Source organism: Piliocolobus tephrosceles, chromosome 19 (genome assembly GCF_002776525.5).
Source record: "Piliocolobus tephrosceles isolate RC106 chromosome 19, ASM277652v3, whole genome shotgun sequence".
NCBI lineage: Eukaryota > Metazoa > Chordata > Mammalia > Primates > Cercopithecidae > Piliocolobus > Piliocolobus tephrosceles.
Window position 1 is genome coordinate 22,638,684 of NC_045452.1, and position 24,976 is coordinate 22,663,659.

Here is a 24,976-nt window from a genome sequence, read left to right on the forward strand (position 1 = left end):
ACAGGAACTAAGCTTGTCTAACTGTCAAAGTTTGATTTGTACACAAAAAGGAAAACACTTTTGGGTGGAGAGTTGGTTAAAAACTTTATTGTAGTTTTAGAAACTGCTAGAAAGTAAGACTAAAAAGGCATTTTATAAAAAGTAAAAGATCTTCAATTTAGCATTCGAACAACTGCCAACAGAATATAAGAACTCTAATGATATCAAAGATCATTTCATTCAGGCCAGGCGTGGTGGCTCACACCTATAATCCCAGAACTCTAGGAGGCCAAGGCGGACAGATCACCTGAGGTCAGGAGTTTGAGACCAGCCTGCCCAACATGGTGAAACCCTGTCTCTCCTGAAAACACAAAAAAATTAGCCAGACATGGTGGCACACACCTATAGTCCCAGCTACTCGGGAGGCTGAGGCAGGAGAGTCGCTTGAACCCAGGAGAGAGCGGTTGCAGTGAGCCGAAATTGTGCCACCACACTCCAGCCTGGTTGGCAGAGCAAGACTCAAGACTCAAAAAAAAAAGAAAAAAAAAAAAAGATTCAAAGTTTGAAACATTTCAAGTACTTTTTTTTTTTTTTGAGACAGAGTCTCGCTCTGTCGCCCAGGCTGGAGTGCAGTGGCCGGATTTCAGCTCACTGCAAACTCCGCCTCCTGGGTTTACGCCATTCTCCTGCCTCAGCCTCACAAGTAGCTGGGATTACAGGCGCCCGCCACCTTGCCCGGCTAGTTTTTTGTATTTTTTTTAGTAGAGACGAGGTTTCACCGTGTTCACCAGAATGGTCTCGATCTCCTGACCTTGTGATCCGCCCGTCTCGGCCTCCCAAAGTGCTGGGATTACAGGCTTGAGCCACCGCGCCCGGCCTCAAGTACTTTTCTTTAGGTTCTGTGATATAAGAGATTTCCCAATTGATAAACTGGGGTATACTTATACCCCAAAGGACTTTCAAATTCATGAAGAAATTTTGTCAATTTGTGGTAAAAACCCAACCAAACTCATAGCACAGATAACAATTCCTCTAAATATGAACTAGTTTTATCAACATGGTTGTAAGTACTAAACAAATACTATTTTTTGGTACTCAATTCAGTTACAGGAAAACTTTTGGTTGGGCATGGTGGCTGACATCTGTAATCCCAACACTTTGGGAGGCCAAGGCAGGTGGATCACCTGAGATCAGGAATTCAAGACCAGCCTGACCAACATGGCGAAACCATCTCTACAAAAAAAAAAAAAAAAAAAAAATCAGCCGTGCCTTGTGGCAAATGCCTGTAGTCCCAGCTACTAGGGCGGCTGAGGCATGAGAATTGATTGAACTTGGGAGGTGGAGGCTGCAGTGACCTGAGATCATGGGCGACAAAGCCTGGGCGACAAAGTGAGACTCCACCTCAAAAACAGAAAAAAAAAAAAAAAAAAAAGATAACTTTTAAAGTATGCTTAGAACAACTTTAATATGTAACCCAACTTTTTCTAATATAAACATTATGAAGTCTGATTTATTATCAACGAAAATGTAAAATCTGAATTGAGGGATACCACATGTGTAAAATACCCTTTGGAGTTTGAATGCTCTTAAAAAAAGGAAAATACTTTATTAACAATATATTGAGGCCAGGCACAGTGGCTCACGCCTGCAATCCCAGCACTGTGGGAGGCCAAGGTGGGTGGATCATGAGGTCAGGAGTTTAAGGCCACCCTGGCCAACATGGTGAAAGCCTGTCTTTACTAAAATTACAAACATTAGCCGGGCATGGTAGCACGTGCCTGTAATCCCAGTTACTCGGGAGACTGAGGCAGGAGAACTGCTTAAACCCGGGAGGCGGAGGTTGCAGTGAGCCGAGATTGTGCCATTGCACACCAGCCTGGGTGACAAGAGCAAGACTCCGTCTCAAAAAAAAAACCAAAAAAAAAAAAAAAAACCAAAAAAATACTGATTACACATGTCAATATTTCAACAAATATGACATTAATATCTGAATTTATTTCATCTGTTTCCTTTTACTTTCTAAAATGTGACTATTAGAACATTCTAAGTTTCATATGTGCCATTATATTTCTATTACACAGTGCTGATTTAAGTCACTTTAATAAAAATCAACAAAGGATCACATCATAGGTTTTCAAATACAAACCAACTACCATCTCCTCACCTAGATCACTTTCCTCACTTGATGGTTCGTCTGCCTTTAAGTCTTCCTCCACCTTCTTACTATCAGGTTTTTCTTCCTAGCAAAGGGAAGACAAACAGTATCAGTATTTAATAACATACCCAATATTTATACTAATTTCTACAAATGTATGTATAAGCTGTTCAAATATGGCCAGGCATGGTGGCTCATGCCTGGAATTCCAGCACTTTGGGAGGCTGGGGTGGGTGGATCATTTGAGGTTAGGAGTTCAAGACCAGCCTGGCCAACATGGTGAAACTGTCTCTACTAAAAATACAAATTAGCTAGACGTGGTGGTGCACGCCTGTAATCGCAGCCACTTGGGAGGCTGAGGCAGGACAATCACTTGAACCTGGGAGGCAGAGGTTGCAGTGAGCCAGGATCATGCCACTGCACTCCAGCCTGGGTGACAGAGCAAGACTTTGTCTCAAAAACAAAAAAACTGTTCAAAATAAAGTTTGAACATTGACAATGAACAGTTTAGAGATTACAAATAGCCTCATGTCCACTCACATTATGTTTTATTGTCAAATTTAGTAAAAATTTTTATAAGGGTTTTTGAGTTTTGGAACTGCAAATAAGAACTTGTGGAACTATAATAATAAACAATGAAAATTCAAAGAATTTAAAAGTGCACATGACATTATAGAAAGCAACATTTTCTTCCCATCCTATAAGTAATCAGTGTGGTTTCTTGTATATCCCATTCTAGGATGGTCTCTCTGTATAAGAAACAACTCTATCCTTTGTCTTTTGCCTTTAACAATGCTGTGTATCTTGTGAATTATATACCATTATCACCCTATCTTCACCTATTCACTCAACCATATATCATTAACCAGTTTTTTAGGTTCCTTCCCTGTTACTTAAAACATTAGAACCAAGGCCGGGCGTGGTGGCTCATGCCTGTAATCCCAGCACTTTGGGAGACCGAGGTGGGCAGAGCACAAGGTCAGGAGATTGAGACCCTCTTGGCTAACATGGTGAAACCCCATTTCTACTAAAAACACAAAAAAATTAGCCAGGTGTGGTGGTGGGCACCTGTAGTCCCAGCTACTGAGGAGGCTGAGGCAGGAGAATGGCATGAACCCGGGAGGCGGAGCTTGCAGTGAGCCGAGATCGCGCCACTGCACTCCAGCCTGGGCGATAAGAGCGAGACTCCGTCTCAACCAAAAAAATTAAAAATAAAAAATTAAAAAAAAAAAAATTAGAACCAAAGATCTACCTTGTCACAAAATATTTGTTGAGTCCCTATAAAATGTGCAAAGTCTAGGTATTCCAGAATATATTGAAAAGACCAGTCGTAACTCTAATTTAGAATGTTTTTCTTACAAAAAATGTTCAGCTGACACATAGGTTAAATATAATTTTGCCTTCATATGCATTTACCAAATGGCAAAATATCTACAGCTCAGAAAATACCACTCTGATAAATGACTCTTTTAAAAAAAGGTAACTACTTTTTGGGCTTTTGCTTACCTTTTCTCATTCTCCTTCTTAACAGACATAACTTCTACTTTAAGATCCAAATAGATATCAATGTTTAAGTTTCTAAATAATAAAACAGCTAATTTTCTTATCAATTTAAGACAACTAATCAGAAAATTTGCAAAAAAAAAAAGTCTTTTAAATATGAAGGCAGAAGAGAGAAATAAAAAATTATGAAGAAAGCAAATAAAAAATTATGAAGAAAGCATTCTTTGGCCAGGTGCTGTGACTCACACCTTAGTCCCAGCACTTTGAGAGGCTGAGGCAGATGGATCACTTGAGGTCAGGAGTTCCAAACCAGTCTGGCCAACACGGCAAAATCCCCATTTCTACTAAAAATAGAAAAATTAGCCGGGCATCGTGGCATGCACCTGTAATCCCAGATACTCGGGAGGCTGAGACAGGAGAATCGCTTGAACCCAAGTAGGCTGACGTTGCAGTGAGCCGAGAGTGTACCACTGCACTCGGACCTGGGACACAGTGAGACTTTGTCTCAAAAAAGAAAAAACAAACAAACAAAACAAAAGAAAACGTTCTTAAACATGTATTTTCCCCTTCATCTGTCTCTCAACTTCAGCTACTGGTAGCCTTCTCCTAATCTTACACATCCTTTAAGCAAATATGCTAACCTAACACCATGACTCACATTCAGAAATATTACTCAGGTAGTAGAGCAAAAAAATTAAATTCCTGACCTGGGATACTTCTTCATTTACTCTGCAAATAATAAATAAAGTACTTACAATGTATATGACACACTGTAAGGCAATGATGAAGACTACGGATGCATACCATCAAGGAGCTTACCACTTACAGGCCATACATGTAACTTCTATTGTCATGCATTCTAAAACAGTGAACATCCAACCCTAAATTCTCAGTTCTAAATCAGAATCCAGCGAACTCGGTCTACAAAGTTTATAAAGACAAAAAGGTCTTAAAAGATCTTATTTCCAAGTGATCTTGGGGAAATCAGGAGTGATAATTGGAGAGCAGCAGCTTAAAAACAACCCCTGAGAAATCTTATAGTACTTTATCATGAAACATACAAATGAAATTAAAACTTACCTTGGTATTTTCTTCTGATTTAGCTTTCTGAGTAGCAGGTGGTACTTTACCCCCCATGCTTGAAGAAGAGGAGAAAAAAGAAATTTGTTTAGAAAATTAAAATTCACTGTCACGCAATCTATTTATACCTAAAAAATAATGTTAGACATTTAGATGACTACCTTTTCAAAATTCAAAAGTAAACTCTCAATTAATCTGAATCTGTGGTATTATTATGGTCAAATTTTTTCCAGCTTAAAATTTTATTTATTTTTAGGCTACTGGCTAATGAACCCCTTTCTTTGCCTCAGTGAGTCTAATAAACATAATTTATAGCTTCTCTGTGCCTCTTCCCAGAGGAAAAGAGGTAGATATGTCAACACGGAATGACAAAATCACTTGTAGAAGCTGGTAACTTAGAATTCAACTCAGTAGGTATATCTGAATCCAAAATTTGAAACTTGAAATAAGAGTAGTTCAATTAAATTCAAATATGCAGTTTATGAAATAACTATACAGTCATGATATAATAATTCAAAATGTTTATTTCTTGTGACTGAGACCTACGAGGACTTTTCTTTCTTATATTTGCATGCCCGTCACATTATACATTTTCTTCTTACACACCCCTCCCGACCTCATCCATTAATACTTTCTCCTGGCCCTACAAACTCTTCTTTCCCAAATAGTCCAGGGCAACACAATTCATTAGAAGCAAATAACTATAAGAGGAAGAAAAAAAATACAAAGTGGCCAGGCACAGCAGCTCACGCCTGTAATCCCAGCACCTTGGGAGGCTGAGGTAGGCAGATCACCCGAGGTGGGGAGTTCGAGACCAGCCTGACCAGCATGGAGAAACCCTATCTCTACAAAATTAGCCAGGCGTGGTGGCGCATGCCTGTAATCCCAGCTACTTGGGAAGCTGAGGTAAGAGAATTGCTTGAACCTGGGAGGCAGAGGTTGCAGTGAGCCAGCATGGCATCATTACATTTCAGCCTCGGCAACAAGAGTGCAACTCCGTCTCAAAAAACAAACAAAAACCACAAAGAATCAGCATTACATGCTCCAGTTTGGTGCAGACACTATAGCATATGGGCTACCTGCGACATGCCGGTTACTAAAATGGTTGATAGATTTGAGAACACTTCACAACAATTGGAAGCAACACAGACATTATTAAAATTTGCCTTAAAAACAAAGAAAAAAGACTAACCCGACCACCGCTGGCCTTCGCAGGACACCATGAAAAACACAATCCAAACCTTCTCTCCTGTCAACAGTGGCCAGCCCCCACAACTACGAGATGCTCAAGGAGGAGCACGAGGTGGCTGTGCTGGGGGCGCCCCACAACCCTGCTCCCCACAATCCTGCTCCCCGGATGTCCGCCATGATCCACATCCGCAGTGAGACCTCCGTGCCCGACCACATCGTCTGGTCCCTGTTCAACACCCTCTTCATGAACCCCTGCTGCCTGGGCTTCATAGCATTTGCCTACTCCATGAAGTCTAGGGACAGGAAGATGGTTGGCGACCTGACTGGGGCCCAGGACTATGCCTCCACCGCCAAGTGCCTAAACATCTGGGCCCTGATTTTGGGCATCCTCATGACCATTCTGCTCATCATCATCCCAGTATTGATCTTCCAAGCCTATTGACAGATCAGGAGACATCATTCAGGCCAGGAGCTCTGCCCATAACCTGTATCCCACGTGCTCCACCTTCCATTCCTCGCCCTGCCCCTGGAGCCGAGTCCTGTATCAGCCCTTTATCCTCACACACTTTTCTACAATGGCATTCAATAAAGTGTACATGTTTAAAAAAAAACAAAAAACAAAAAGTCATTAACTATGTAAAACAAGGGATATACTAACTTTGAAAACAGAAAGGGTTGTTTCTTTTTTTTTTTTTTTTTTTGAGATGGAGTCTCGCTCTGTCACCCAGGCTGGAGTGCAGTGGCGTGATCTTGGCTCACTGCAACCTCTACCTCCTGGTTTCAAGTGATTCTCCAGCCTCAGCCTCCCAAGTAGCTGGGATTACAGGCGCATGCCACCACACCTGGCTAATATTTTGTTTTAGTAGAGACGGGGTTTCACCATGTTAGCCAGAATGGTGTCGATCTCCTGACCTTGTGATCTGCCCGCCTCAGCCACCCAAAGTGCTGGGATTACAGGCGTGAGCCACCAGGCCTGGCCTGATTCTTTGTAACTAGAGTTGTCATATCTACATTTACATTCATTTCAATTGGGTGGAATTTGTGGCCATAAGGGTATGTGCAGGTTGAATTTAAATGAGTATCAGTTTTCCGAAGTTCTTTTATCAATTTACACTTTTATCAGCAACCCATGAGAATTCCAACTGTTCCACCCCTTGGCCAACACTTGGCTATTGTCCATCGTTTTTTTAGCCATTCTGATAGGTGTCTACTGGCATCTCATTGCAGTTGAGTCCCTTTTCATGTATTTACTGCTCATTTGAAAAGATTTTTTTGTAAAGTTCAACTCTCATCCAGCTTTCTAAAAGATTGTCTTTATTTATTTGAACGTGTCGTTTGTATATCCTGCATATGAACCCCTTGTCAGCTTTATGTGTTGCAAATATTTTCTCCTACCATGTGGCTTGCCTTTTCACTCTTTTAGTATAATCTGAGGATCCCAATATGAAGCAAAAGTATAAATGCAAAGTAGCAAATGGAACGAAAAGAAACAGAATTTGGAATTTCTTATAAGCACCATTCAAACAAAGAAAATGTGCCTACTTTTCCCATCATGCTTAATATGATAGAAAAAAATGTTACTCAGTACTCTTAATACGGAATAGCTCCCACGTCAACAATAAAGATTATATGATCCAAAACATCCTAATCTGCAATTCAGCAAAGTAAAATGATTTAATGATAAGGAACAGGCATACAGACACCACAAAATTCTTTTCTATGGAGATACTACTTTGGGAAAGAGCACGGTAATCACCAGTCCTTTGTAGTCAAATTTTAATGAAGACACAAGGTTTCTTACACTATGTTCTTCCTAAGTTTCAAAATGCAGTGTCAGGAATGTATTCAGGGTGACATCCAGACATAGTATAACTTAACAGTACACTAACTTTGGGAAGTGATATTCCTGCCAAGAAATGTATTAAGCTAAATCCAATCCTCAGGGAAGGCCAGACAAATCCAAATTTAGAGAAAGTCTACGAAATAACTTGACTATAATATTCAAACTGTCAAGATCATGAAACTCAAGGAAAGACTGAGGAACTGTATCAGAATGGAGACTAGGTGACACGGCAACTAAATGCAACACATAAATCTGAGGATTAGATAGCATGCATGCATCAGTATTAGTTTTCTAAGTTTAATATCTGTATTGTAAAGACTTGGTAGGAAATACACACTCAGTGGTGGTGGGGCATAATGTTGGCAGCTTACTTTCAACTAGTTCAGAAAAAATTCTTTGTACCATACCTGCAATTTTTCTCTGAGCTAGAAATTGTTGCAAAAAAATAAAAACTTAAAAAAAAAAGAGGATTTACTCATAAGCTAGATTTAGTTTCTCACATCCTAAATTCTAGTTAACTAATGGAAGAAAACACCAACTGGGAGGTACAAAATTTCAATTAATGTTTCCAAGCCTTAGAACAAGCTACTTTCTGGCCAAAAACTGCCACTTGGACTTTGCCACTACAGGCTTTTATGTTACGCAATCAAGTAGGACCAGTGTAGAGACCTTTCTCACATAGTATCACACAAAACTTCATTCACAATTCTCTTAATTTGATAACCTTCTAATCTGCTTTGTGCTATGGTTATTTATACACATGTACAAAAAATTGGTTGCTACACTCTAAATCCTACATTGAGGGTAGAAATGCATTCTGTTCATTTCCTTTACAATATTTAGAAAAGCCATGTGCCATGTACTGTGCTAGCGAGTAGAATACAAAGACACTCTCTTTGATCTTAATTACCATCAAGTAAAGTCATGAAAGCACATAGAAGATACTAAATTGTTAAACGGGAGAAAATAGAGTGGGAGAATGCTTCTGTCTCTAAAATGGGGAAAACAAAAACATCTCAAAATACAGTTCTTGAAAAGAATAGTCTCCTGGATCCTCACTGACAACTAGTTCAGACTTTTAGTACTTCTCTTTGTGCAATTTAAAAGGTTGTTAAACTAATAAATCCTTATGTCAAATAAAACTAAGCTATAAACAATGCTAGTAATTACAACAAATAGGCAAATGTACTGTTCTTCAACAGCTAAGCCTATGAGAAACTGAGATGCTTTCAACTTGAGTAACCCTAACAGCAGGATCAGGCCTAGGAACACGTCTGGACCTTGAAGTCTCCGTATTCAGCCCCATCAGCCATAATCTTGAACTGCAGACTGATGAAAGCAGAGAGAGAAACGGACACAAACTCAAAGGCCTCAAGAGTTTATAAAAATCTTAGTTTAAATACAGAAATAAAGAGAAAAAGCTTCTATATTAAATATCTCAATTTAAGTTCAGAATAAAGTCTCAACGTATGCCATGATGCTTCACCCCATACTTCAGCCAACTCAGGATGCCACAAGAATGTAAGTGAATCAGAAAGAAAAACTGGAATTACCTATGTTAAAATAAAGTATATGATACTTCAGCCAACTCAGGATGCCACGAGAATGTAAGTGAATCAGAAAGAAAAACTGGAATTACCTATGTTAAAATAAAGTATATGACGATTTGTTGTTTTTTTGGGGAGGGGGGAGATAGTAGTGCCTGACAAATATTTTGCAGACCTTCAACTGGAATTCTCTATATAGGCACAATCACTCCAGCACAAGTCAGGAGGACACTGTTCTTACGCATTAATTTTTTCTTCTGTGTCTCCTCTTCCTCACTAGTAAGAATGGAACAAAAACATTGTATCCACTTAAAGTGGAGTCAGCTCTTGGAGCCAGCTATTTCTTCCTGTGATACTTGTTTACCTGGAATTTCAGAAAGAATTTATTAACTGCAGGTTCTTTCCTATAATTAGGATAAAAGCATAAAAATATCTTAAAGGCTTTTGGATCATCAAGCTGTTCAATAGAGAAAACGACTAAAATCTAGCCCTCAATTCCTAATCCTGACATTTCCCGGTAGAGGAATTTGCAAAACAGACTTCTTACCAATAGTCATAGTTACTATTTTTTTTTTTTTTTTTGAGACAGAGTCTAGCTCAGTCGCCCAGGCTGGAGTGCAGTGGCGCGGTCTCGGCTCACTGCAAGCTCCGCCTCCCGGGTTCACGCCATTCTCCTGCCTCAGCCTCCCAAGTAGCTGGGACTACAAGCGCTCACCGCCATGCTCAGCTAATTTTTTTGCATTTTTAGTAGAGATGGGGTTTCACCGTGTTAGCCAGGATGGTCTCGATCTCCTGACCTCGTGATCCGCCCGTCTCGGCCTCCCAAAGTGCTGGGATTACAGGCTTGAGCCACCGCGCCCGGCCATAGTTACTATTAACATAATAATATTAAATAGTCTAGAATTTCACATATAAGTAAAAGCCTTTCAGTAGTTAAGACAATTGGGGAGTTAAAGATTGAAAAACTACTTAGAGGAAAAAAATACACAATGTTGACAGATTGCAACGAGTTTTTTCCTTAGAACCAGCCTGTTGTTGATATTCTTTGAGCTATTTGGTAATCATGAGCTCATCTTCCCATACAAAAATATCAGGGTGAAGTGGCTGACGCCTGTAATACCACCACTTTGGGAGGCAGGGGAGTCCTTTGATGACAGGAATTCAAGACAAGCCTGGGCAACTTAACGTGACCCCCCCTCTCTACAAAAAAATTAAATTAGCCAAGTATGGTGGCTCCATCCTGCACTGCTAGCCACCTGGGAGGCTGAGGCAGGAGGATCGTCTGTGCGCAGGAATCAGAGGCTGCAGTGATCCCGCCACTGTTTGCGGCCTGGATGATACAGCCAAACCGTCTCTAAAAGAGAAAAATCACTAAATAGATAATGTTCACAGTAGCACCTCTTAGGAGTCGCAATGGTCTGCATAGTTGCTACTTTTCCCTGTTTAGTGCAATTTGTATGTCATCGTTTCAGTTACTCATTAGTAATAACTTTTTAAAAAGTCACCTTAGGGAAGACTTCCTTCTCACTTTTTCTCTCTTCGGTGCTCCTTCAAAACGTAAAGTGTTAATTACTATTATATAGTAAATATCAAAACGAACTTTTGTGTTTATTCGTCTGTATCCCTAAATAGTACTTATACTTTTTCCTAGCACCATGCACAATGCCTTGGCAATTAACTCCTTGCACGTAGCGAAGTACTCTACAGTTAAAGACAACAAGAATACATCCTGGAAACATGCCAAGACTTAAAAAATTATTTTTCTCAGAAGTGTTTGGAGTGATAACACTGCCAAGTAACGGAGGTATAATAAGTGATTCTCAAGATAATTAATCCTACGCAGCTAGAAGCGCTGTAAGGTAAAGACAATCATTTTTACAGTTATCATTTTTATTCTAACTTACTAAATGTAACAATTTGTAACTTTTAACTTACTAGTGTTATATTAACACAATGTAAAGGGATAGTGCGTAAAGGAACCGCTATGTACCAATGAGACCTGAGCAGGGCACACGAGACTGAAAGAAAAAAACCACACCACGCAAAAGCTAAGTCTTGCAGTTCTCACTCCTCGCGTCTCCAGTGTCGACGTATCCGCAGTCCTGTTTTCGTACTTCGCCCAAGCTACACCCCTGGCAACCTCAGGGTGCGAGGAACCCAGCTCTGCCTCCGGCTCCCCGCGGCTCCTGTACTACCCAGGGCTCGCGATCCTCCATGACCCATCGCAGTCGCCTCCCTTTCCCGGGCAAAGAAAGGGCTGCGACGCCGCCTCGCCCGCCGGCGCCAGCTCAGGCCCGGCTCCCCCTGGGGCCGTGCTTCTCCCCGCCCCCAACGGTCCTCAGGCCTGGGTCTCACCTCTCCACCCACTCTCTCAGGAAGCGCATTTCCTCGGTGTGCAGAACGCTCGGATCCTGCTTACACATTTTCACAAAGGCCCGAAGCTCGTTCACTTTGCGGGGGTCCATGGTAGAGAGGTGGTGGGTGAAGCTGGGGAACTACGGCCCCGTTCCAGGCCCAGGCGCTGGCTCGGCGTGACCGCGCAGAAGGGGGCGGCTACCGCGAGGCAGAACAGACCAGAACCTCCCTGGCTGCTGGCTCCTCCCACCCAACGGTCTCGTGACCCCGGGTCCTCCGCCTGCTCATTCCTACTCTCTCTGCGCTACTCCTGCGCGCTCCCTAGAACCTTCTAGAAGCGTGGCTGTTCGTGCTGTTGCCTGCCTCCCTGCGCATACATTCTCATATTCGTAACTACGAACCAGCTCCCTGGATCGGGCAATCCCAGAAATGGGCACCTTCAAGGAGGCGGTAGATAGCATCCCCTCCAGGGAGCAACGTCCAAGAACATATTGTGTGGCTGCGTGCACCGAGTAAAACTCAACACCCCGACCTAAAAAAGGGTGTGGAACCGGAGGGGCGGTCCCGCCTCGGGGCATGACGTCACACCCTGCGCCACCGCGCAAAGAAGGCCCGGGAGCGACGTCTGCTGGAAGGGGGGGGGGTTGGCCCGGTTTCCTGGCGACGCGGCGCTGCAGGCGGTTACCCTCTTTCTCTTCCCGACGCGTGAGTTAGGCCGTCATGCCTTGGCTGCTCTCAGCCCCCAAGCTGGTTCTCGCTGTAGCAAACATCCGCGGTCTCTCAGGTTAGACTCTCCTCCCACGGTCTCCTCCTATGGTGTCCCCTGGAGGGACCCAAGTTGGTCTCAGGCGATCCCTGTTTCGGCCGACCCTTCTCCTGGTGGGGCCTCCGCTCCCCAACCCTCTGTGCTCTCCGCGGATTTCATCTATACCGGCTGCTCCTGGAAAGGGGTGGGCCCAGTGTGTTCTCTACCGTTGAGGTATTCTGTGAAGCCGAAATGACTGCAGAGAAAAAAGTGTGCCATCCCCCAGAGGGGCTGTCTTCCAAGTTACTCGGACTCCGAAGTTGTGGCAATTATCACAAATAAGTGATATGAGTGACAAAGTGTCTCACATCAAGTAGCTCTTGTTTCTGTTAGGCGTGAGAGCTTGCCCCAGAATATACACGAAGCATGTCTTAGTAACACAAATTATTTAAGCAGCTCCTCTTAGGAAAGGTGACTGTTCGGAAATACTCTTGGAGCATTCTGTGTCTGAAAGTCCTGTTTGTAAAGACAAGACGAAGGATTAAGGAGAATAATTTTTTGTAGGGTGTCCTCTATTGCGAGCAATTAATCTGATGAACATAAAGCTTAATCAGTGAAAATTGAATCACCTTCCTTGCAGGCGGATCCGCCATTGGATTGTATTTCAGTTTTTTGGGCCAATATATAAACAATGTGTGAACCAGCACGTATGGTATTTGGCATCAAAGCTATGTCTTGGCATATGTTTATGTTGATATATTTGAATTCATTTAAAATGGAATGTTAATTACATCGACTTCTTACTATAAAAAATAAAAGGTTATTGTCCAGTGCACAGAACTTGTTCTTCAGTTCTCATAGTAAAGCTGCAGAAAGACGTAACTCTCCGTGGGATTAGGTGAAAAGAAAGATGTGCAATTGTTCAGTCTTTTTTTGAGACAGGCCCTCATTCTGTCGCTCAGACTGGAGTGCAGTGGCAATCTCTGCTCATTTGCATCCTCTGCCTCCTGGGGTCAAGCAATTCTCGTGCCTCAGCCTCCCGAGGTTGCTGGGATTATAGGCACGTGCCACCACGCCCGGCTAATTTTCGTAATTGTAGTAGAGACCAGGTTTTGCTATGTTGGCCAAGCGGATCTCGAACTCCTGGCCTCAAGCAATCCACCCTCCTCTCTGAGCCACCGCGCCCGGCCTGGAATTTGCTTTTATTTGAAAGGCTCTCACCAACATGACTAAAAGAGCCATACTACCAGAAGGAACGCTTGTAAAGGCACAGAACTCTGAAAAGGAATGGCCAACACTAAGCATTGCAATCATGTAGTATGGCTGGAGAAGATTTTTTTTTTTTTTAAAGACAGAGTCTGACTCTTGCCCAGGCCCGAGTGCAATGGCGCGATCTCTTGGCCCACTGCAACCTCTACCTCCGGAGTTCAAGCGATTCTCCTGCCTCAGCCTCCCGAGTAGCTGGGATTACAGGTGTCCACCACCATGCCTGGCTAATTTATGTATTTTTAGTAGAAACGGGGTTTCACCATGCTGGCCAGACTAGTCTTAAACTCCTGACCTCGGATTATCCGCCGGCCTCGGCCTCCCAAAGTGCTGGGATTACAGGCGTGAGCCACCGCCCCCGGTTTAGGAAAAGCTTTTTTGAAATACGTTCTTAGACAAAATAGTAGGCATTACACGAAAATGATTCTGTGATCAAATACTTTTGGGGAATGCTGCATTTCATAATGTACATAATACTTTAAATCTTTTTTTGGAGATGGGGTCTCACCATGTTGACCAGGGTAAACTTGAACTAGGATCAAGTGATCCTCCCACCTCAGCTTCTCAAAGTGTTGAGATTGTAAGTGTGAGCCACTGCACCCAGCCCTTAATAGTCTAGGTTTCTAAGAGATGTGTTCAGCAGTAATTTGCAAAATGTGTAAAAATGTATTTGACCATGGACCCCTTTTCTGTGATGAGTCTTGAACTGGTATCCCTGGAACAGATTTTGGAAAAAGTTGAGCTAGAGCATAAGATGGGCACAAGAAGCTGATAGGAAATCAAGTTGGGAAAAAGCTGGTGGCTGGCTCATGGAGGGCCTTGTATATTATGTTAAGAAACAATTAGCTTTTTCCTTTAGATGGTGGGAAAACTTTGAGGAATTTTAAGCTGTTGAGTAAGATGATTAAACCTAAATTTTTGGTTTTCTGTTAAGAGTGAAGAAATGGACTACAGGGCATGTCATTACATTCTTAAATTTTCTGAGACACTGATTTTTGCTTTAGTTTTTGGAAAATTGCAATTTTTTTCAACTTTACTACCACATACATGATAACAGATAAACTTTACTAAATATCACATCTTATGTAAGAAGCATGTAAAATACCCTGGGCTTTTATTATTTTATTTTCTGAAAATAAACTTTTTTTTTTTTGAGACGGAGTCTTGTTCTGTCGCCCAGGCTGGAGTGCAGTGGCCGGATCTCAACTCACTGCAAGCTCTCACCTCCTGGGTTCAGGCCATTCTCCTGCCTCACCCTCCCAAGTAGCTGGGACTACAGGCACTCGCCACCTTGCCCGGCTAGTTTTTTTTGTATTTTTTAGTAGAGACGGGGTTTCACCATGTTAGCCAGGATGGTCTCGATCTCCTGACCTCGTGATCCGCCCGTCTTGGCCTCCCAAAGTGCTGGGATTACAGGCTTGAGCCACTGCGCCCGGCCAAAAAAATAAACTTTTAATATGAATTGTCCCCAGTCTCTTCTGTAGAATAAATAACCTTTCCTTCTCCCATCTGCCCACTAAAAATCAAATACCGATACAAAACACAAGCTCTTGACTATAACTGTCTTTTAAAAATAGCAGATATTATCATTTTTTTCCAATTTTGTGTTTGTATTTGGCCAAAGGTGAATAAGTTTTAGTGCTGCGAGATGTAACTCAAACTATTTGCTCGATATCGGATGTATTTGTAACCCATCCGTTTTTCTCCCAACATGACTAAATTAAAATGGCTATAGGTGGTATTTCAATGTAATGTATTTGTAGATTTTGTGTACAAACTCTAAACAAAAATAGAAAGTTTCCTATCTGGAGTGATTCACTGATGGCCTACCATACAGACTGCTCTTAGGAATTCAGGGTAATTCTGGCCTTAAAAAAAAAAAGTGGTAAAATATACTACATAAAATTTACAATGTTACCCATTTTCTAATTTTTTTAATTTTTTATTGTTTTTCTTTAGAGACAGGGTCACACTCTGTCAGCTGGAGTGCAATGGCAATATCATAGCTCCCCACAATCTCAAACTCCTGGGCTCAAGCAATCCTCCCACCTCAGCCTCCTGAGTAGCTAGGACTACAGGCACGCACTACCACACCCAGCTAAAGTTTTTAAAAATTTTTTTCATAGAGGACAGGTCTCTTTATGTTACCCAGACTGTTGTGAAATTCTGACCTCAAGCAACCCTCCTTCCTGGGCCTCCCAAGATGCTGGGATTACAGGTGTGAGCCACTGCACCCAACTAAGTCTATTTTTAACTTAAAATACTTTATACTTTAATTTTTAATGTGTAGTACCTTTAAGTTATGCATCAAATGCTGTACCCCCATTGGAAAAAAGCCATTTCATGAATAATTATATAGTCTGAACCTGTGTGTCTTAATACCTTCTTGTCTCCTAATGTTATGCATGTTTCAGAAATGTGCATAGTGGTTTTAATTAGAGAAAAGAAATAAAATAGGCTATTCACTCTACTAAAGAAAAATTCTGAAGTAAAAAACTCTTTGCAGTTTTCCAGATTCCTTTTTTTTTTTAGACGGGGTCTCACTTTGTCGCCCAGGCTGGAGTGCAGTGGCGTGATCTCAGTATACTGCAACCTATGTCTCCCAGGCTCAAGCAGTCCTACCAGCTTCCTGAGTAGCTGGGACTACAAGGTGCGTGCCACCACACTTGGCTAATTTTTAAATTTTTTGTAGAGACAAGATCTCACTGTATTACCCAGGCAAATTCTTAATAGCACCAACTGTCACAACAAACTCATCCTTTCCTGACATACCCAATCCAAACAACTACTAATCAAATGTCCACAATCCTGCTAAGAGTATTGAAAAGCTCTTAGTATAGTATTAAACAAGTGTTATCAACAAAATTTGTGATTAACCAAAACACACACAATTGTGTTCAAATGTTATGTTTGAAGAGTCAATTTAACAATTCCTTTTGGTAGACTTCTTTCGCACCTCTTTACACTTCTTTTTTTTCTTCTTACCACCCTCTTTGACTCCTGCTGAGAAAGTAGGGGGATCCCGGTTGCTGGTAACCCAAGATGTACCTCCCTCATCATTGTCCACAAAAGTACGTTGAGATGCATGTTTGGAGCTGTGAGACTTTGGTGAATAGTAGTTGTTCAATGACTGTCTTCTCCAGCTGCATCCTTCTGCAAAGCCCTCTTCATCGGCCACACTATTTACAGGAAAAAAGGTCAACTCTCCATTATCTTCAGCTTCTCTTTCTTGATCACTTTCAATAATTTTCTTTGTATTAATATTTCTGCCATTAACAATTTTGTCTGAAGTTGTAATAGATATGTAGTTGTCCATTCCACTATCATCAAAAGCCAGGGAAGAGAAAGAAGTAAGGCCTTCATGCCCCCATGATGAACCCTGTGATGTATATCCTGTATCATATGAAGAAAATTTCTCAAAAATTGGATATTCACTGGAGGTAGAGAAAAAGGATCCTGCGTCTCTGTTTCCGTTTCCATAGGAGCTTTTTGAACGATTTAACAGGTCCTCAAGCGAGTCTTCAAAGAAGTGAAAAGAAAATGGATCCCTTTCATGCAAAATTTCTTTAAAAACATCATCTGGCTTATGGAATGTGAAGCCATACTGACATTCATCATCAAAATGACTTCCACCTCCATTTAATCCTTCTTTGCCATATTTATCATAAATGTCCCGTTTTTCATCATTTGATAATACCTCGTATGCCTCAGCTACTTCTTTGAATTTTCTCTCTGCTGCTTCTTTATTTTCTGGATTTTTATCAGGGTGCCATTTAAGTGCCACTTTATGATAAGCTTTTTTAATGTCCTCAGGCGAAGCATATCTTTGCACTCCTAGAACTTCATAGTAATCCACCATGTTTTAACAGATAATTGGAAGTGGGTGTGCTGGATATTGAGAACCGTGGTTTCCTCAGCTCAGGCTCTGCTGGTGGTGGTGATAGAGGTAGTGACTACAAATAGGTACATCTTTATATTAAAGACAATGTTAGTACCATGCACTAGGAGATGAGGATACTGATTATGTGGCAAGCAGAGTTACAAATATGTCAGAGAGGGCTGCATTATGGTGTCATTCTGGGGTCAGTGTAGGGACTGGGCCTTCCAGATAGAGCTAGTCCAGAGTCATACCAGACCATCCTGAATCCTCTGGACTGTTTCCCCTATATATTTCCCTGGAAGCTTCAGGCAGTGCCTCATAAGCCAATGGAACCTGTTGCTAATAGACACAGCATATCCCTTGCATAGTATGAACTCTAGATTACTGCCTTAATTACTTCCCAGCTCTTCCATGCTTTGGTTTAGAAAAATGAAGTAGTGACTTACGTGTGAAAAAAGTACTCAAGCAGTTGACATTTATTTCAGTCAAGAGACAGTTCAGTGGGAGATACAACCAAGTAACTTAGTTACAATATAATAAGAGTTATGATGAGAGGAAGTACTGGATGCTAAAGAGTTATATGAGAGACAGCTCAGGCTGGGGTTCTCAATGAAAGCCTTTTGGAGGAAGTAGCCTGATAAGTTAACTTTCTGCATGCCAGTGGTAAGTCATTTTGAGATTATAGTATTTTGTCCACCCAAGGTTTACTGCTATACAAAATGTAATTAAAGATTTGGAAAGTTGTGTGTTTATGTATTCACTATATAATTATTGAATGTCTACTTTGTGCCAGGCACCGTTTTAGCCGCTGGTGATAACAGTATTGAACAAAAGACACCAGTTTTCCTGGTGCTTGCATTATAATAGAATACAAATAATAGAACAATTAAAATAGTTTGAGATAATGTGATATGTGCTCCAAAAAAAATAAAGAACAATGTGCTGGGGGAGAGCGCTACTTTAGATTGGTTTTAGAAGGCTTCTGAGGAGAAGCCTCAGAAGATTATTGCTGAGACCTATGTGAGAGTCAGCCACATAATGATCTAATATGGTAGCCACTGGCCATGTCGATGGACGTTTTGGTTGTTGCCAGTTAGGACTGTTGCACTTAAAGCTAGCGCTTGATTTCGAGTACAGTGGGAAGCCTTTGTGGGGAGTGGGGAATATGCAAGTTTAATGATGTGATTTACATTTGTAATGGATCAGTGGTTACTATTTGGAAATTCAGTCATGTATGGGAAAGTAGAATTCAAGAGCCCAGGTAGAAAGAGACCAAAGGTGATTTTCTTTGGGGATAAATTACCAGTAGTCTAGACCCACATTTAAAGAACTTATATTCTATACCTGGCTCATTTTATTGTCTCTGAAAATTCCCTATAATGATCTTTGTTTTTCCTCCTCTATGTTGTGTTTATTTTATTTTCCATCACATTTATAACCCCTCACTTAAATGATACTATAATGAAATCTAAAACTGCAGTGTATGTTTTTAGTCTTTCAAGACCGTTTGTCAAGTCTGAATATTTTTTTGCTTTGCGTTAATTTTTTTATATACTTGTTTTTGAGAGGTATTGTGAAATGCTTAAAACTCCATTTAAATTCTCTCCAGTATATGTACTTACATGTACTTATGTGTGGCATTCCCATGATTATAATTTGCCTGCCATTGGAAATAGTAACTAATAATGTTGAACATTTTTGGGTACCCTCTGAGTCACAGTGCAGCAAGTGCTCATTTCACTGACACAGCATTCTAGCAAAATAAGCATTTTATGCCCATACGAAAACAGACGTTCTGAGAGATAATTTGTCTAAGGCTACGTAGCTTGTTAGTGAAAAACCTGATTTTTAAACTTGAGTCTAATTCCAGGTTCTCCTCATTCCACTCTACTGCATTTCTCAGACCAGGACTTAAAGAGTTTAGGCTCTAGGCATTCCACAAACAGGTATTAAGAACCTACTGTTCCTGGAAAGGGGTCCCAATCCAGACCCCAAGAGATGGTTCTTGGATCTCGTGCAAGAAAGAATTTCAGTGGAATCCACAGAGTCAAGTTAAAGCAAGTTTATTAAGAAAGTAAAGGAGGCCGGGCGCGGTGGCTCATGCCTGTAATCCCAGCACTTTGGGAGGCCAGGATGGGCAGATCACGAGGTCAGGAGATCGAGACCATCCTGGCTAACACGGTGAAACCCCGTCTCTACTAAAAAAATACAAAAAACTAGCCGGGCGAGGTGGCGGGCACCTGTAGTCCCAGCTACTTGGGAGGCTGAGGCAGGAGAATGGTGTAAACCCAGGAGGCGGAGCTTGCAGTGAGCTGAGATCCGGCCACTGCACCCCAGCCTGGGCGACAAGTAAAGGAATAAAGAATGGCTACTCCATAGGCAGAGCAGCCCCAAGGGCTGCTGGTTGCCCATTTTTATGGTTATTTCTTGATTATATCCTAAACAGAAAGTGGATTATTCATGCTTCCCCATTTTAGACCATATAGGGTAACTTCCTGACGTTGCCATGGCATCTGTAAACTCTTAGGGTGCTGGTGGGCGTGTAGCAGTGAGGACAATCAGAGGTTACTGTCATTGCCATCTTAGTTTTAGTGGGTTTTGGCCAGCTTTTTTTTTTTTTTTTTTAACATTTTTATTACTAAGAATATCACAGGTAAAGTTCACAGGAAGGTGACAGTCTAGGAGATGTTTGCAATGTCTAAATTTGACAGGCTTATTTTTATTTTTTGTTGTTATTATTATTATTATTATTTGAGGTGGAGTTTCACTCTTACGGCCCAGGCTGGAGTGCAATGGTGGGATCTTGGCTCACCACAACCTCTACCTCTTGGGTTCAAGCCATTCTCCTGCCTCAGCCTCCTGAGTAGCTGGGATTACAGGCATGCACCACCTTGTTTTTAGACAGTCTCGCTCTTCCTCCCAGGCTGGAGTGCAGTGGCTGGATCTCAGCTCACTGCAAGCTCCGTCGCCTCCCAGGTTCACGCCATTCTCCTGCCTCAGCCTCCCAAGAAGCTGGGACTACAGGTGCCCGCCACCATGCCCGGCTAATTTTTTTGTATTTATAGTAGAGATGGGGTTTCACCATGTTTGCCAGGATGGTCTCGATCTCCTGACCTCGTGATCCGCTCCCCTCAGCCTCCCAAAGTGCTGGGATTACAGGCATGAGCCACCGCACCCAGCCTAATTTTGTATTTTTAGTAGAGAGGGAATTTCTCCATGTTGGTCAGGCTGATCTCGAACTCCTGACCTCAGGTGACCTGCCTGCCTCAGCCTCCCAAAGTTCTGGGATTACAGGCATGAGCCACTGCGCCCAGCCGGCCAGCTTCTTTACTATAACTTACCTGTTTTATTAGCAAGGTTTTTATGTCCTGCATTTTGTGCCGACTTCCTATTTCATTCTGTGTTTAAGACTGCCTTAACTTAAACTGGGAATGTAGCCAGCAGGTCTTAGCCTTATTTTACCAGACCCCTACTGAAGATGGAGTTGCTCTGGTTCGAACGCCTCTGATACTATGATACAGAGAGAAGGTAGAAAATAGCAGATTCTGCTCTTAAGAAATTCATATAGTTTGAAAAAACTAATTTCAGTGGAGTGTAAAGTTATAAGACGAGCACTTGTTTCTGCCGTTATCCCCCCTTTGATGATCCTTTGCCTCCCAGCCATCTGCTGTGCCATTTTCTCTGCCTCTTCACAACAAAACTTATCCAGAGTATTGTCTCAGTGTCTTTGCTTTCTTACATCATATTCCCTCCTTGGCATGCTCCAATCTGGCTTCTGTCTTCTTTACTCTGTTAAAATCGCCAGGGTCTCCAGTGACTTTGATGTTACCATATCCAGTGGTCGTCTTTTTGGCTTCCTTATATTTTGAAGCACTGGCCACACTGTGAGCCCTCCCTGCTTTTCTTTTTTTTTTTTTTTTTTTTTTTTTTGAGATGGAGTTTCACTCCCGTTGCCCAGGCTGTAGTGCAATGGTGTGATCTCGGCTCACCGCAACCTTCACCTCCCAGGTTCAAGCCATTCTCCTGCCTCAGCCTCCCAAGTAGCTGGGATTACAGGCATGCACCACCGTGCCCGGCTAATTTTATATTTTTAGTAGAGATGGGGTTTCTCTATGTTGGTCAGGCTGGTCTCGAACTCCCGACCTCAGGTGATCCATCCACCTCGGCCTCCCAAAGTGCTGGGATTACAAGCGTGAGCCAGCGCGCCTGGCCTGGCCCTCCCCACTTCTGAAAACACTTGTTTGTTTAACTTCCTAAATACCACACTCTTTTTTTGTGGGGGGTGGCGGGTGGCGGGTAGAGACAGGGTTTAGCCATGTTGGCTAGGCTGGTCCCGAACTCCTGGCCTCAAGTGATCTGCCTGCCTCGGCCTCCCAACGTGCCGGGATTACAAGTGTGAGCCATCGTGCCCGGCCCTAAATACCACATTCTTCTTAATTTTCCTTCTTTCTCCTGTGCTCCTTCTCACACTAAAATATTACAGTGCCAGGCTTTGTTCAGTTTCCCTGGGTAATACCCATTCCCAGGGCTTTAGATGCTATCTGTGTGCTTATAACACCTTAATTTTTATATCTAGCCTGGCACTTTTCTCCCTGAAATTAAGATTGCTCATTTGACCTCTCCATTAAATTTATTTCCAATAAATATCTCAGGCTTTCCTGTTTCATGTAATGGTACAACCATTTATTCACTTGTTGAAGTCAAAAATCAAGAATTATTCTTAATTCCTCTTTTTTCTTTATTTCTTATGTCCAATCAGAAGCCAGACTCATTGACTTTGAACTTCAAAGTACATTCCAAATCAAGTCACTGGGAAAATAAAGTCAAGTAACAAGTTATCTCTTTTTCCAAAGATTGTTCATAGTAGACTGGCAAACTGATTAGCAATTATGTGAAGTGTAGTAGATATTAAAATAGAAACCATAGGAGCATTGGCGAAGACATCTGAAACAGAAGCAGTAGGTGTGAGAAGAGTAAGAGAAGTCTCCTGCATAAGTGCTATTTGAGCTGATTTTTTTTAGAATTTGTGTAATCATATAAGCAGGCAGTGTCCACTTAAAGAGAACTGTATTTTTTCATGCAAATGCTATTATGATACAGAATGATTTAGCCGAGATTCTTCAAGTAGCTTAGTGTGGCTGCAATAATGTTTTTTGAGGATTAGGTCAGATGAGGGAGCAGGATCCAAATCACGAAGTTTCCCAAGCAAAAGAGTTTAAAACTTATGAATGAACTGGATATTTTTGAAATAGAACTTAACACATCAGCTTTGCTACTAATTATATGACTTTGGGCAAAAGATGTTTAATGTAAGTAAAAAGCTATTGAGACCTTTTTAAAAAATGTACTGGGAATAAACATCTCAATTTATGTCTCCTGTTAAAGTGTCACTTGTTTGCTTTGAATTTATTAAAGTTAAGCTCCCTCTGCTTGAGAGTGGTCCAAAATAGAAGGATATGCTAGGATTATTTCATATGAGCATTGAAAAAGGAATCAGTTAACTTTTTATATTCTGAAATTTCACTCCCGAATGAGATTACAGAAGGTACTATGTGTGCATGAGTATGTGTGCACAAACGTGCATTGAGAAGGTGCAAGAGGAGAGAGAGAAATCACGAGAGAACTCATCAGTGCAGCAGCAGCCTACTCCACCAGCGGGTTAGTGCTGCTGGAGGGAGATGAAAAGATTAGGAAGATAAGAGAGCTTTGAAGGTTTTGCATTCTAAATTAAGGAATTATATTTTTAACTGTCACGTGAAGTAGGCATTATCATCGTTGTTTTACAAACACAGAATCAGACTCAGAGAAGTAATCTGGACAAGGTTACACAGTTAGTACCAGAGAAGCTGAGATTCAAACTCAGGTTTATTTGACTTTGTAATCTTTGCTCTTATCCCTCCCCCCTGCTGCTCACTAGGTCCTCTCTGTTTGATCTCAACAATCAATACTGTACAATCTCTTTGTGAACACAATTTCTGTAAGGACTACGAATTATGAATAATAATATATGTATTTGGGAGAGAGGAGTCTTAAAAGTTAATTCCAATTAAATTTGTAGAGGATTGTTTAGAAAAAGCATAGTTTCTTCTAAAAAGATTAAAAAAAGAAAAATCATAGTTTCTAAGATGATTACAAAGAAAATGGTGTGGGTTTCCAGCCTGGGCAACATAGTGAGACCTCATCTCTACCAAAAATAAAAAAAATTTACCAGGCTTGGTGGCACATACCTGTAGTCCCAGCTACTTGGGAGGCTGAGCCACTGACTCCAGCCTGGGCGACAGTGAGACCCTGTCTTAAAAATAAATAAATGAGGCCGGGCACGGTGGCTCAAGCCTGTAATCCCAGAACTTTGGGAGGCCGAGACGGGCGGATCACGAGGTCAGGAGATCGAGACCATCCTGGCTAACACGGTGAAACCCCGTCTCTACTAAAAATACAAAAACTAGCTGGGTGAGGTGGCGGGCGCCTGTAGTCTCAGCTACTCGGGAGGCTGAGGCAGGAGAATGGCGTAAACCCAGGAGGCGGAGCTTGCAGTGAGCTGAGATCCGGCCACTGCACTCCAGTCGGGGCGACAGAGCAAGACTCCGCCTCAAAAAATAAATAAATGAATGAATGAATGAATGAATGAATGAATGAATATTGAAGGAGAGAAGGAAGGAAATACTAGTTTGCATTTTTCTAAAGCATCCGAACTGCTGGAGATGGATAAGTGTATTTATACCATGAAGACTTCTTAGATCTATTGTTTCATTTCATCCTCTTTATTCTTCATTCAGGATGTATGTTGTGTTCACAGCGAAGGTACTCCCTTCATCCTGTCCCAGAAAGGAGGATTCCAAACCGATACTTAGGCCAGCCCAGCCCCTTTACACACCCACACCTCCTCAGACCAGGTAAGGCCTTTTAACTATGCTGTCTCCTCATTTAGGTTTCGTCTAGAGCAATGCTATTGAATAGAACTTCTTGCAGTAAGCTCTGGATCTGTGCTGTTCCATAAGGTAGCCACCAACCTCACATGGCCATTGTACACTAATAAGGTTGCTAGTACAGCTGAGGAACTGAACATTTTATTTTATTTTATTTTATTTTAATTAATTTGAATTTAAATTTAACTACCTGTGGGTACTGGTGCTTTATTGACAGTACTAGTCTAGAACAAGATTTAAATATGATAAACCTTATAATTCAGAATAATTAATGAAAGGTATGTATTTCAGGATGTTTTTAAAGCAAAGTTCTATTTCTAAGTTTTTAGAACTGTATACTATTGTGAATTACTGTGTTAAAGACATTTTAGAAAATGTGTTTTTTCTTGAAATTATCAAATACTTACTTTAAAATTTTAACCTATTTCTATATAGATGAAGCAAGATTTCCAGATTTGTTTGTCACACATTTGAGAGGTAGTATCCCAGTTGATAAAGGTGATGCA

At 41.5% G+C, this 24,976-nt stretch overlaps 3 protein-coding genes and 1 pseudogene across 7 annotated transcripts in view; 2 read left to right on the forward strand and 2 right to left on the reverse strand.

Annotated features, from left to right (window-relative positions):
• Window positions 1-12,231, reverse strand: part of ST13 (ST13 Hsp70 interacting protein) — a 34,897-nt gene extending 22,666 nt beyond the window's left edge. Inside the window, exons 1-3 of the mRNA XM_023221907.3 lie at window positions 11,654-12,231; window positions 4,718-4,775; window positions 2,144-2,219 (exon numbers count right to left, since the gene is read on the reverse strand). Of these exons, the coding sequence (XP_023077675.1) occupies window positions 2,144-2,219; window positions 4,718-4,775; window positions 11,654-11,763 (244 nt within the window). The 5' untranslated portion in view covers window positions 11,764-12,231. The remainder of the gene's footprint in view (window positions 1-2,143; window positions 2,220-4,717; window positions 4,776-11,653) is intronic.
• LOC111548972 lies at window positions 5,939-6,510 on the forward strand (annotated as a pseudogene). The gene has a single exon (XR_002733564.3). The product of XR_002733564.3 is annotated as an interferon-induced transmembrane protein 3 pseudogene (transcript).
• XPNPEP3 (X-prolyl aminopeptidase 3) overlaps window positions 12,097-24,976 on the forward strand; it is a 64,532-nt gene continuing 51,652 nt past the window's right edge. For 2 of the 4 annotated variants that reach the window (XM_023221904.2, XM_023221901.3), the window contains exons 1-2: window positions 12,097-12,437; window positions 24,321-24,437. Coding sequence is in view for 3 of the 4 variants with exons in the window: in XM_023221901.3 (XP_023077669.1) it covers window positions 12,374-12,437; window positions 24,321-24,437 (181 nt within the window). In the remaining variant the exon portion in view is untranslated. Of the gene's footprint in view, window positions 12,438-16,197; window positions 16,302-24,320; window positions 24,438-24,976 lie in introns of those variants that run through there. The other 2 variants (XM_023221906.2, XM_023221903.3) reach the window with 2 other exon arrangements.
• Window positions 16,402-18,294, reverse strand: DNAJB7 (DnaJ heat shock protein family (Hsp40) member B7). The gene has a single exon (XM_023221908.2). The coding sequence runs from the start codon at window positions 17,521-17,523 to the stop codon at window positions 16,588-16,590; it is 936 nt and encodes a 311-aa protein (XP_023077676.1). The 5' UTR covers window positions 17,524-18,294; the 3' UTR covers window positions 16,402-16,587.